Source organism: Branchiostoma floridae, chromosome 3, assembly GCF_000003815.2.
Source record: "Branchiostoma floridae strain S238N-H82 chromosome 3, Bfl_VNyyK, whole genome shotgun sequence".
In the NCBI taxonomy this organism is placed as follows: domain Eukaryota; kingdom Metazoa; phylum Chordata; class Leptocardii; order Amphioxiformes; family Branchiostomatidae; genus Branchiostoma; species Branchiostoma floridae.
In genome coordinates, this window is record NC_049981.1 from 26,836,502 (window position 1) to 26,850,862 (window position 14,361).

At 35.8% G+C, this 14,361-nt stretch overlaps 1 protein-coding gene across 1 annotated transcript in view; it reads right to left on the reverse strand.

The window, feature by feature from the left end:
- The window catches only part of LOC118411517 (calcium-activated potassium channel subunit alpha-1-like), a 42,757-nt gene extending 28,803 nt beyond the window's left edge, over positions 1–13,954 (reverse strand). The window contains exons 1-6 of the mRNA XM_035813822.1: positions 13,898–13,954; positions 9,633–9,726; positions 8,852–8,963; positions 8,077–8,152; positions 7,233–7,308; positions 3,154–3,324 (exon numbers count right to left, since the gene is read on the reverse strand). Coding sequence (XP_035669715.1) covers positions 3,154–3,324; positions 7,233–7,259 — 198 coding nt within the window. The 5' untranslated portion in view covers positions 7,260–7,308; positions 8,077–8,152; positions 8,852–8,963; positions 9,633–9,726; positions 13,898–13,954. The remainder of the gene's footprint in view (positions 1–3,153; positions 3,325–7,232; positions 7,309–8,076; positions 8,153–8,851; positions 8,964–9,632; positions 9,727–13,897) is intronic.
- Positions 13,955–14,361: the final 407 nt, after the last annotated feature.

Sequence of the window (14,361 nt, forward strand, 5' to 3'; positions counted from 1 at the left end):
GAATGAGCCCAGGTTGTGAATGAGTATGGCAGTCCCTTCATTCAGTCTTCCAGTTTTTGTCTTCTTGTCTTCTTGTTTTTGCGAGGTTGACACTCTGCATTCAATCTGCTACTCAAGAAAGGTCTCGTAAAGTTTCAATGAAGCAGCATTTCCATAGTTTTTCCATTAAACTCACTGTGTTGCTAGTCTGCACCAGTGAAAGTAAGGTCAAATGATCGCTTTTGACCTTTAACAATTTTACTACACAGTGGTTTTGCTTGAAGTAACGAAGATAATTGCTAATTAAAACAAGCTCTAAAGCAAGATGAGTGAGAAGGCTCACAGAAAGACAAAATAAGCACCATGGAAAGTAGCCACACTTCTAAATGACAGAGCATTGTTCACTTTTTGTAATCTAATTTTGACAACACTCAAGCATCAACTCATGCAGGCAGAAAACATACAGACATGGGAAAAACATGATTTTATCAATGAAATTTCAGTTTGAACTGGACGTTTTAAGTATAAGCAGACACAGGATATCTTTTGGCCCCTCCAGTCCTCCCTAAGAAAGATTATTATTGCTACAAATTCAAGATGCTTCTTATAAAATACAATAGTTGATTTAGACATGTGACACAGTTTGATATATTGTGTATAGCAATTGTATGAGTGCAAGTGGTACATGTATATGAATATCATTTATCAAGTTAACATCATAGATTTGGGTATATACATATATGTGTATGCAATTCAGGTTGATGAAAGGTGACCAGAAAATGGCTGTAACACGTAACGGGACTCAAAATTTCAAACTTATGTTGCATGAATGATACATAAAATCAAAATTAGGTCATGATGTGTGCAATATTTACTACGTTCAATCATAGTATTAGATTCTAAAGTTTGCTTTTTATCTATCTAGATCTACAATACCTAATATGGAGAAAAATTAGAATCTCTACATTTACTGTGATGGATTATATTATGTGAAATAAACCTAAAGTTAATAAAGTGAGCAATTCTAAAACTTTGAACTGACTGAAACAATACATACATCTCCAATTTTTAAAAAATAAATATTAAGATTGGATATATTTGGTCTCATGTTGCCTCATAGTGTACAAGATACCCCCCCCCCCCCATTTTCTTGTCACATTTCTGTCATTTGATCAGCAGCTAAAGGTCTAAATCATTATGATAAAAATTATTTGTGTTACATTATACAGTTTTTTTTAATTGGCTAGAGAGATTCAATATAATTGTCAGACATTAGAATTACTATTGGTTATCAGCTGAATACTGTTAAGTTGCGATATATCCATGAATATTAATACAGGCATAATACAGCTAAGATGTTGCATTTTATACAAATTCATCAATATAGAACTCTCATGGCTGCAAATGACAAGAATGTTATCAAAGTTTCTTGTGACTTCTATACTGCTGTTTGATATATCATAGTACATGTGACAAGGTATTAGTTTGGTTACAGACACTATCAATATCACAACATAGACCATTAGACCATCTTGTATGACTTGTCCTTTGCATTACAACTTTTCTGCTGATATTACAAACATTTCTAAAAGTTTGAATACTATTAGATGAAGGGACAAAAAACATTGAATATAAACTATCTGATACATGTATATATGGTGCTTTAATATACTATTAATAATTTACAGTCATTGAGTCTTTTTTTTAGGTGTTGTTGATATGATTTATCTATATTGTACATGAAACTGAATTTTTGTACACATAAAATTGGTAGATTTATCTTTTTATGTCTTCATGAAAAAGAACAGTGCATAAGAAATATTCACTCATACAAAATGTGGAGAGAGAGAGAGCAGTGAAGTGAGGAAAGAGAAAGAGTGATTGAAATATGTCAGTTGCTTAATATAAGGAGAAAATCACTGGAAACTTACAAGAAATGCAATTCAATATACAATATAAAAAAAAGCACTTAAATACAGATTCATGCATTCGTAGTCTGTGGAAGTGATAGATTGTAAAGAAGTTATGAATAAGGCCATACCAATTTAATTGATTGGTTCACGGATTCGCTCGCTCCTATTTTTTTGAAAAAAAAAATAAAAATAAAAATTACCACTCAACAAATTTTCACCATTAATGAAAGCATTCACCAACTTTCTGGTGTAGCAAATTGGCCTTTACATTATAAGCTCCTTAAAATGTGGGTATTATTATTCCAGTTATATCTTTCATTCATAAAGAATGGGACAAACATAAAAACTGACACTACTTTGTAATTTTCAACGAACAGGTGCAGTTACTGTACAGTAATAGTGTTTTTGTACTTTTTTCAAGCTGAAAACTTTTTATTCTTTATGTTTTGGATTAGCCCTTATCTTTACCCCAACCATTTTACAATTTTTTTTTCGCCCTATCGCTCCATATTTTTTATGAAAAAATCCGTGAACCAAGAAATGAAATTGATGTGGCATAAAGACAGAATGATAAATTTTAGCAATACTTAAATCAACAAATCCAAGAATAAACTATATTCATAGCTAATAGCAAGTAGAGAAGAAGTGCAACATTTCTAAAAATAACAGTCATAATATTTCACAACGGAAATAAACTAAATACATTGTAAAACATAACCTTCGTGGTGAAGGTAATAAATGAAACATTCAGACGACCACTTTGGAAGGAATAAAAATTAAACATTTTTTTTTTACAAAATTCAAGAATCTGACATGATAATTGCCAACAAATGATTAAATGATTATGAAGACGGAGATGGAGAGAATAGTCATGACAAATCACATCAAATCAACTGCAGATCAAACATCTTTTTTAAACACTCAAAAGGACAGTTAACGATGATGGAGGACAGTTGTTTGCAGAGATGGCTGGGCAACAGGCGATCGAGGCGGGTGGTTTTAAGGGCAACAGTCCACTTACCAAGCCTCCTAGGATAAACACTACCATAAATGCCCTTCCCAGTGATGTTGTAGCAAAGATGTCTCCGTAGCCTACAGTTGACATGGTGACCATCATGAGGTACAGGCACTCCCAGTACGACATGGGGTGCTTGTTCTGGAAATCCAGCCATGGATCCCCCGAGTTCTCAACCTGGGAGCATTACGAATACACCATGCAGAGACTGAGGGTTAGTAGACGGACAAACATACACAAACTTACCAACCCTCCTAGAATAAACAGAACCATAAATGCCCTCCCCACTGAGGTTGTAGCGGTGATGTCTCCGTACCCTACTGTAGACATGGTGACCATCAGAAGGTACATACACTCCATGAATGTTAAAGGATGCTTGTTTTGGAAGTCCAGCCATGGATCCCCTGAGTTCTCCACCTGATATTGCACATTACAGCATTAGACACATGCTTTGAGACAAAAACAGTCTGTTCTCCCCTTTAGCATGCTCCAACAAAACAAAATAAAAAAAGGAAGTAGCTTTCCTTGCTAGACAGAAAATAAATATTTTAAAGACTATTTACCAAATGTAAAAAAGGGGAGAACACCATAATTTTTTTTAAAACTAAAAAGTATAAAAACAAGTGTGGCAAACCCATGATGAGTCCAAGTCAAGCAGGTGTACAGTAGCCAATGTAGACAAAGTTATAACTTCACAAAGCAAGGCAATGATAATGATTGTATTTCAAGTTAAGTACTTTGTGAAAAATGATTTCTTTCATGCAAAGGACATGCTTTGTTACAGAAACAATGAAATTGTACAAAAAATTGAATGGCTTCAAATAATATCTTAAAACTGGCTAAAAAAATGTAAGAAAATACATATAAATGGATACATGTATGGAAGTGCATTCTTCATGCATATTAGGCCATAGGCAATACACATGTAGATGTACTTGTGTAATAGTGTAGATGTACTTTGTGTTGTTCTGATGTGTTTGGATGTCATGATTTAAGTGAATGCTGATCCATGTTAATCTTATAATTTTTTTCATGATTACATGAACAGAAGTCAGCACCTGAAAAGACATGCAATTTCCAGTTTTTTTGGTAATCAATAACCATCAGAATGTTAAAAGCCTTTGAAATGCTACATAGCTGTAGACAATTGAAAAAAGGACATGGGCAAATATAAATGATAGTTATTCACCAATACTCTGTAAAAGGACCACCTGACATTTAATGACAGCTACTGAACTGTAGTGTAGGTCTAAAGTAACATCATTGCATATCATAATGTCTTAATTTCTTGTTTAACAGCAAGCATTTTTATCACAATTAACGGCACTACAGTTTACATTTTGTATGTTGCTGTGTCATCTTGATAGCCAAACCCAAAATTAGCATTAGCTGCATGACATATACATGTACATGTAGGTTAACATCAAGATCCAATATTACAAAATAAGGTATCTCAGAATGGAAGATACTCCCTTCGATTGATCCTGCCATGATATCATTGTTCCTGAATGAATGTGACCTAAAGCCCCTGTATTTAGGTTTAGCATCTCCAGGTGAATAAAGGAGAACACCAAGCCTAAACCTTTTGACTATGACATCCCTGAATGACCCACAAATAAAGCTTAATATATGTTCACTGCTGTTTTGGTTTGCAAAGCCCAAATCCCAGACCACCCCTATGTATTGTATGAACTGGTCAGTTGCATTTCTGAGAAAAATTGAAATGTTCATCAGCTTCATCCTGTTAACATAATTCCTGTAGCAAGCAATGCATGGATAGGTTCAAGTTGGGTATTTCCCCATTATATCATATAGAAAATGTGTCTTTTCAGTATCAATGCCTAAGCTGAGTGTGCTACCAGCACAGTTTCAATATTTCAGGTGCATGACCAAAGCAATTCAGCAGTTTTAACCAATCAAATGGAAAACCCTTCATTGTAAGAGCCTTAGCTTAGATTTGGTCTTTTGCAGGCAAGGTCTGAAATGCAGTACATGAATCAGAAATCGGCAACAGGGAAGATATTGCAATCTGCGGCTTTGATTGTGTTACATGACGTCAGTGGACGCATCAACACAAATTGGCTTGGACCTCTCTGACCCAAAAAGCAACAGTTTAAGTGTATTTTCAATCTTGGGGTCATTCAGGGCAACAAATTCAACATTCCAGTTACATGAATTTGTACATCTCACAGAAAGGATGAAAAGATAAAACTCAGGAAATATAAATGACTGAAAGACTTCAATTACAGCACTTCATGAGCAAGGAGAACCAAGGGACAAAATCATACAGTACAAAGCCAACAGAAAGCAAGACTGGATGAATTGAGGATGCTACTAGTAGGGGAAACTGCACAAATTAGGCATCTACTGGCTTCTAGAAATTGTGTTAACCTACAGTTAGCCTTGGCTGAAAATGTTAGCAAAATTTCTAAAGGCATGCTATATTTATCATAAAATACACTGTATATGACATCACCTCAGTTCTTTCTACTGGAGATGAGGAAGACGTAATGAGAAAAAATGACTTTTGGCAAAGGGTGGAAGGTTTAGACTAATCATTTTCAGTTGTAGTTTTTCAGCTAACTTCAATGATGGCCCATTGGTTTGAATCCGATGTCATCATTACAGTGTATTGGATTTGGAATACAACTGCATGGGTCCCTGGTTTTTACCAAGGTCGATATCATTAATGGTCCAAGTACTTGTACAATTCACACATGATGGTATAAACCAACACGTATATAAACATAACTGAAAACATATTTCTGTCAATAAAGGCAGCTTAATCTTAAGTTGGCTCAGGAATTCTGCCTTTTCTCTCTCTTGTAGAGGCATGTTGCCAAAGTGTTTTTCTTACAGCATTTAGAAAGAAAACTGAGGTAATGACATTACATCGTCTTACGTTACACTTCTGTGTAATCTGTTACTCTGTTTAGAGTAGTTAGAAAAAGTTTTTATTGGGCAAGGCATGCAGTACTTTATCTACAGTCTAGCATGCACATTAGGCAAAAAGCCATAAAACGGAGAATTCTTGCAATAGAAGGTTCAAATTAAACCTCCAGTGAGATCATTATCATAGCAGAACAGAATTTGAAGTACAAGAACACTACAAAAGAAAAGCCACTAAAAATGAGACAGTATCATTAGACCAAACTGGTTCGACTGATCACTAATCATTTACGTAAGGGGACTTAAAAGTTTCATTTGTAGTGGAACTGGAAAAGTATGTTTTAATTGCGTCAAGCTAAAATGATAATTTTCTACATAAAGAAGATACAACAATTTTCCCTGTCAGAGATCAGAGAGATACTTGGATACATTTTACCTATATCAAATAATTCTACATTACTGGTACCTGAAATATATAGGGGCGGCTATAGCTATTGTAATTTCAATGAATCTGAATAACAAACTCAATTACGATAAACGCTATCAACTGCAGTTGGGATTAGCAGTCAACCTAAGTGCTACTATCAGTACTTTTAGCTTGGTGAGGACAACATGATGTTAAAAGAGGGCGGAGTATTTGTGCATCCTTAGGTCATCCATTCTTGCTGCTCAGCCGCTCGGCACGGAAGGCAGAGAGATGGACTCACCAAATGGATAAACCCAGCGGCTGTTAGCCATGTGCTAAAGAAAGTGGAGAGGAGAGTCACCAGCTTGATGGAGTTGCTGCGGGCAGGAGAGACGACAGCGGCAGGTGTGAGGGGCTAAACTAAAAACAGTTCCATCATAAACCCCACCCAACACCTGCAGACACTCAACACGCTGTTGGTAGGCAGCAGATTTGTGTAAGATTTGATAGTGTTACTTCCAAAAATAAACATTGTACTGTTCTTGAAGAATGAACTGTTTTTGAACATGATGCTGTTAATGCACATTTCGAACTTTTTTTTTCCAAACTTTTTGTGTGCAGTACCATCTCTTAGTCTGTACACCACCAACTGACAGTAGCAACACAGACAAAACGTCTGTGGTATAGCATTTCACTCATTTTCATTATGAGAAAGAGTTCAGTAGCCCAACAGCAATGTGCCCTGATTATGTGTGCAGGATCAGTGTGGTTACTACCCATTGTGTACTGTGTTGCAGCTTGGCAAGAAGTTACATTCTTTCCTCAGATGGATGCCCACTCTTGACAGAACCACCAGAGATGGAGGCAGAAAGTCAGGAAATTGAACCCCTACACTTCGCTCTAGTTTGTGTGGTTTCCATCAAGAGCAAGCCACCGCCTGAGGAGAGCATGTGTGTTCCTGCCTCAGCCTGTGTGTGATTGCTAACCCTTCGCTGTGTGCGGTGGAGGGGCAGTGTGCTGTGAGACCTACCAGGTGGATGAACCCTGCGCCAGTCATCCATACACTGAAGAATATGGATATCAGGTTTACCAGCTTGATTGAATTGCTACATGTGTGGGAAGGCAATGGCAGGAGAGGATTAGTACGCTGGGACCTGGGGAAGGATGGAGTTTACCAAAGCAATGAAACAACATTTCTGCAACAAGTCATGAATTGCCAAAACTACACAGTGCTTTTACTTCTTCAAACTGCTTCTAGAGTGCATGTTTTAAGTATTTCCTGCAGAAACTGATACAAATGTTGTATCAGGTAGTTGAATGTTAAAAGATCATTTTGCTGTGAAAAAGAGCTATACATACATGTGTATGAATAAAAATGGATAAAAGTAGTCTGGGGTTCACAGATTTGAGATTACAATATGCTAATTTTTTTCTGAGGTGCATTATACATGAAGATGATTGTGGTAAATGGTTTTGGGAAGGAAGTATGAAATGACATGTAACTATCATTTTCTTGATACAAATACAGGATTGTGTACTGTTTGAGTAAAACATCACACTACTGCTCATATACTCAACAGCTGTAACATGACATGTTCACCAGTATATGTGATGACTGGACTGTATAAAGGTCTGACTAAGGTGACCAGAAAGGAGGATAGTTTTTTTTAATGCCATTATGTATTTTTTCCTAGACAATTCTATATTGCACATTTTGCCATTTTCATTTTGACACCAAATTTACCACTATGGTCCCTCCTGGTATCCCTAAAGTCTCTTCACATACACAAAAATAAAATCAATGGGCAAAAGCATGTGAAATTTCAACAGTTCTTTCAATATGAATACTGATATAATGTGCCAAAAACTTTTACCTTGTCTTCAAAACATTCAAAAACTGTAGAATCTCTGAAAACTGGATAAGACGGAGAGCTCTCAGGAATCGCAGACCTGTGTGTTGGGCACAATCAAATGTCAGGAACTTGGAACAGGTGTTGAATAAAGTCATATGTCAAAGCAAGAATAATTCTATTTTGTAATTCTGCCATAGAGGCCACTGAAAAAAATAATTTAAGCAAAGCTCAGATCAGATTTATTTATTGGTTAATTTGTTATTGTGGAGTACAGTCAAGTTTTTCTTCCAATTTCTGCTCTTTGTTTTTATGATTTCCGCTTGCAATACCGGGGGTATCTTCATCATAAAATATCTGAGAAACAAAGAAATGAATATTAAGAAGACTTAATAATATACATAACAGACAGGACTGCTGCATTCAGTTTTATTTCCCACTGAAGTAACAAATGTTGACTAAGTGGATACAAAAGCTATATTGACTCAATGATGAGAGAATTAACTGGGAACACTTCAACAGCGGAAGAGGGGGAGGCCCAGGAATAGTTGGAGGAGAGATACGGAGGAAGAGATGAAAAGTATCTGCAACAGCTGGCAGGATCTGAGGAAGAAAGCCCAGAGGAGGGTACAATGGAGGACCATCATCGGTGGCCTATGTTCTGACCGGAACAAAGGGCCCAAGTAAAGTAAGTACTTCAACAGCACTGTTCAGCAGACAACATTAAAAAAAAAATGTAAAAGATTCGGATAAAAAAAAGTTAGTGTCACTGCTAACAAGTATGTTATGCAATACTCACCTAAATAGCTTCTGTTCAAGTAGACTGATACAAAAACTGGTGGGACGGTGAAGAAGTCTACCAGGGAGTTCAGCTCCAGCCAGAACCATAGCTTGTCGTTGGCTGCTATGAACTGCAAAATGGAAAAACAAGTGAACCAAACAGACTGGGTTTTTCAACTCTGCCCTCTTCACTTTAGTAGATGACAAGGTTTTGCAAGTGTGCATAAGAGTATATTGAAAAAAAATTTTCTGCCATCCAATGTGATGGGTTTTTTTTATTGTACTGTACATATACTATACAATTTTATCATTATTGGTGCTTCATGCATGTATTCAACACTTTCCCTATAAGGATATGTAATACTTTTGTTGGAAATTTGTTTTCTATGTACCATGCGTATAAGTATAAATTTACTGTAAAAGTACTGTATATATGCTCCTGAAAGTCATCTGAAAATGACTATTTAATTGTAGAATCCGCATTATTGTCTGTATCTGGAAGAGACTGCACTTCTGAGTACATTTTGTATGTTATAGAATACTCAGTCTGACAATCTTGAAATCCTCTTAACCACAAATTCATGATACACTGAATACATCTAACTAGTAAAGTAAGTAATTAAGTGAATACATCTCCCTTGTATGACCCTGAAATTGTTTTACCAGCAAATTTACAATATCATGAAAACCTACTTTTCCTACTCCTGGAAAAATGATGTACAGGAAAATAAATGTACATCATCAGGAATCAATGCACACACCATAATTCCAGCATGCTAGTTTACAATGCCACCACTTACTCGTAGTCCAAAATAAAGCAGGAAGATGATGTTGAAACCAAAGTCAACTTGTAGCAATGTCTCCTGGCTGAACACTATGCACTTTTCTATTTGCCTGAAAAACAAGGAAGAACATTTGTTGAAAATAGTGACCAGGATGGTGCAATAATTGTTCGGCTTTAATTATTAACATTTATACAGAAAAAAAAGTAAGACTGCTGACATATCACAAGTTGGAATTTTAAGGACAGAACTATCAGGAAGTCCCTGAAGTTACTCTTTTTATACTACTACACCTAAAGGTAAACCAATGGCAGTAGCATTTAACACCTACCTTTTGGCAATAGTGTTGGTTAACATAAAGATAATTTAAGTACAATACACATTTAAAACATATTTTTTGACAATAGTACAAAAATACACATCAACATGACCTAGAAAATTGTAAATTAGATCAAGGTTTCTTAACACTGATATAAATGTTACATGGGTTAATATATCAACAATCTGGTACTAACATTTCACAGGTAAATATGAAGTTAAAACTAAATAAGTGATTTCTGATGTCTGGACCAAAAGGCCTCATTACAACAAAACAGTTCCTGATGTCTGTAATTCTTGAGTCGTCTCTATCTTGTCAATCTTTAAGATCAATCCAATGGATCAGCAGGAGAATAGAGTCTCAGAAGATCTCTTCAGAAAGTTGTAAGGTATAGAGGGGTTTATAAGGAAAGGAGAGTCAAGTGACTAACACCCTGTCAAGGTTCTGTCAAGGATGAAAATCTCTAACTTACACTCTGCAAAAAAAAATACTAACTATGTATCAGAAGACACAAAAAAATCAAGCTAAGAACTGCACAACACTGCAACACTACATTTACAGCTTGTTTTTTTTCTTTAATTTGTTGGGAACTCAGAACTGAAAATGAGAACAACGATGTAAAACGTCTGGATAGATAGGGATGATGGCAAAATCAAGAAGGGAGCTGGTTCAAACATGTCCAATCATGCAGTGGAAGTCACGATACGGTGCACATGGCCAACGTCAAAAAGAGCCAATAGGTATCAACGGACAGGTTTGTTAAGACAGCAGTGGTCAGCAGACCAATGATACCCTCCAGTAACTCAGACCTAAAAACTTTTCATAAACAAGTACATATAAACATCTCTTAAAAGGCATACAAAATGGATGTTTTAGAAGGTAAGGCTTTGGTGTTTGGCACACGAAAATGAGAAGTATAATATTAATATAGCATAAGATGACAGACAGTAGAAACTTGTTTTGTGTTAGTTTTTCTTATATAGCTTAAAGGATTAACAGGTTTGTGGGAGGATGGACAAAATGCTCTGAATTTTGGGTAATGGGAAGGTTGAGTGATGTCAATAAAATACCATGCAACACAAAATCCAATGTTAGTATAGCTTCTGTCCCAGAGGGTAAATTGGTCTGCTCGAGCACGTGCTGCCAAAACTCTACTACTTACGTACAGATATCTCACCACCTGGCAAGAGCTATTTGATTGAGCATTCGCACACACTTTCACTTCCGTAGTGTTCCTGGAGCCATAGTACACATGAGAGGAGGTTGGACAGGTTAGCCAGTGGAAGAATGATGGAAGGGGAAATTTTCAAAAGTGCACAACATAAAAAAGTACAGTTAGAGCAATGTAGAAGATGTCACTGTGATGAAACATGCTGCCAAGAAAAAGCATACAGTACTGGGTAAATAAAATGAATATAAGATCCTGGATCCATGCAAATGTCTAAAAAAATCTTAATGTCAAACATGCTCCATTTTGAAGAAAACAAAATGAAAAAGTTGAATATATTCAAATGTATCTCCATGCCAAATACTAGACATGTACTGGCAGTTTTTCAAAAATCATAACTTAATTAAAAGATACTTTATAAGGGATTAGAACAGGGAGAAAATGCCTTGTTTTGACATTTCAATTAACTGAAAAGCAATAAAAATGTCAATGAAATCTTTCGGGTTGAACTTAAAACAAATCTGATTTGGTTGAAAATATTGAAAGGTTTTCATAATATAAATGGGAAAACTGTGGGAATATGTAATGAAAATGAGTTAGTAACTTTTGATTAGTACAATCCCTTTTTCCTGAGATTAACACATTGTAACAAGGTAATTTTGGCTCATTCGCATGTTTTTTCTTTCTTTCTTTAAAATCTTTACGAGGTCATTCTGTATCTATTTGCATGCTGTTAGTTTCCTTCTTTGCACAAAATAAGATAGGAGTATGTGTTTTAAACTACTTTCAGTTCTGGGTCAAATCAAAAATATTTTGAGGGTTTCCTTGGTAGTGATAGTGATAAAGAGAAAAAAAATGGGAAGATTGGATGATTTAGGTTTTTGAGCCTTGAATATAGTTTTCAAGTGCCTAGGTGAAAGTAAGGAAAGAGAGCAGCTCTGTCCGTGGTGCTGAACTCATGACTATGCTTGTTTGTAACTTCCGGTGACCACTACTTGACAGAGCAAGGCATGGTTGGCATTTTTTTTGTAAATGCTCATTTTACATCCAACATGACACAAACGAGTATTCACTAGAAATCAATAAATCAAAATGTTCCAGGAAATAAGCCATATGGCAAAGAATCATAGCGAAAATTTATGGCTAAAGATGGTGTACATGTAAGCAACTTTGATATCTTGGATAAATACTTTTGAAATGAAGATGCATAACTGTTTAGAAATTTGTTTCTCCAGCTAGCTGTCTTCTGACACATAAACATAATTGTATATTTTACAATTCATAACCCCTGTCAAAATCTTTGGGGAAAGAGTTGACATAATAACCAGTCTTAATGCCAACACAGTTCATTATGTAATGATACCCTTGATAAAATCTGCTTTCCTTTATTATGGCAACAAAATAAAAGGAAATACAATTACCAACCCACTTGGGATACTGAATCAAAGGAACTTTTAAAAAATAGGGGGAGCCACTGTCAGTTACTGTGACTTTTAGCAGAGGCATTGATATACATTTACATGCTAATCAACTGTTTGTCTCCTTCCCTCTTCTAATATTGAGAATATATTACACATCAAAATGCATAAATACTCAAATGAACATCTTAGGGAATTAAGAAAGAGCACAGTTTACTGTCCTCTCTCTTTTTGAAAATACATTTGAAGGCCTTTATCACAAACATGAAAACCAGGGCTCGAAATACCACATGCATATGCAAGTTTGTGCATGTAAAATTGGTGTGGTGCAAGTAAGTTTGGACCAAACTTGCACCAGTGCAAGTTACTTTTATCCACTAATACCTGACTTTAGAAAAAGCTTACACACACCAAGAATATTGTCTGCCATTGAAAGGTAAAAGAAAACAACACTGAATAAAAAAATAGCCTAAATTTGTTATTTCTAAACTTGGTTAGACATCCAGGTAAACAAAATTTGAAGACAATTCCATCTCTATAATGCTAATAATTCCTATGGTGTTGTCTTACCTTGATTTGCATATGAGTAAATATATTTTGCATACAATTTAGTGACTTTGATATGATCAACAGTACTGGATTTTCCAGTTATATGTGTTTGTATTGAGTTGTTCTAGCGATGGTTAAGAATAGTGATGGAAGTCACTCGAAGAGTCCAGAAGAAATCTATTGATCTTATCAAGTTGTAGACATTGAATTGTCTTAAATTAAGCCTAAATTCACCTTTGTTGTACAATTTGAAATCCAAAATAAAATACGCTTTGGAAAACAAATATCCAAACATGTGGTCTTTATGTATCCCCATATATTTGCAAATTTTCAGACTGAAGAAGAATAAAGGGTTAACAGTTCACTATTTTGGGTTGTGCAAGTAAGTTTCTTTTGGTGCAAGTTACCTTTGGCTTAACTTGCACTGGTGCAAGTTGACTGAAAAGTGTATTTCGAGCCCTGAAAACAAAACTGTTGAATGTAATATGTATCCTATAAAAGTAATGTACTAGGGAAAAGATTGTTAAAATATTAAAATGCAAACATTCAATCTGAAGGAAATCAATTTTCAAACCTCCCTCAGTATGTTTTTGAGCATTGCCTTTGGACAACAATTTATTACAAGAATTCCACATAAAAATCGCCTATTCATTTTCATCATACTACAAATGTGACTTCTGATTCATTCAACAACATTCATTTATCAAAAATCATTCTCCAAAGGATGATTGCCACTTTTCATCAGGTTGAATCAGTGTACATGGTTTAGGGCTGATGTAAATGATATGATAGTTGATACTCAAGACAGAAGACCTGGAAATGGACTTACTCCGATGAGTTGAGTAGATACACCACCAGTGCCCCCAAGCTCAGCAGGAACACCAGCACCACCTGATGGTAAAAACAAAAAAAACAGGGCAGCATTTATATACTGTTTCTTACAAGTGAAAAATGATGATGCTATAGGCATTGGGGAGGATGATATTTTCTGCATATGTCTCAACTGTGAAGTTCTGCTGAACATTTACCATGGAAGTAGCAATAGAATAACGCTACACTTGCTACATTATGCCTTTGAGACAGTGGCTGTAAAGTGGCGAACAAGTCACTTCCAACAAGATTCTGCAAGCGTAAGGTCAGGGAGTTCAGGGGAGCTACAGCCCAGATGTGACAGTGGTATTCCAGTTTGGGCCTGATCTGACTCTTGTAAAGATACAAGATGGCAGAAGGAGTCAGGTATCTTGTGGTGTGATACAAGGAGCCCACCATTTTGCCAGCCTCCTTGGAAACAGA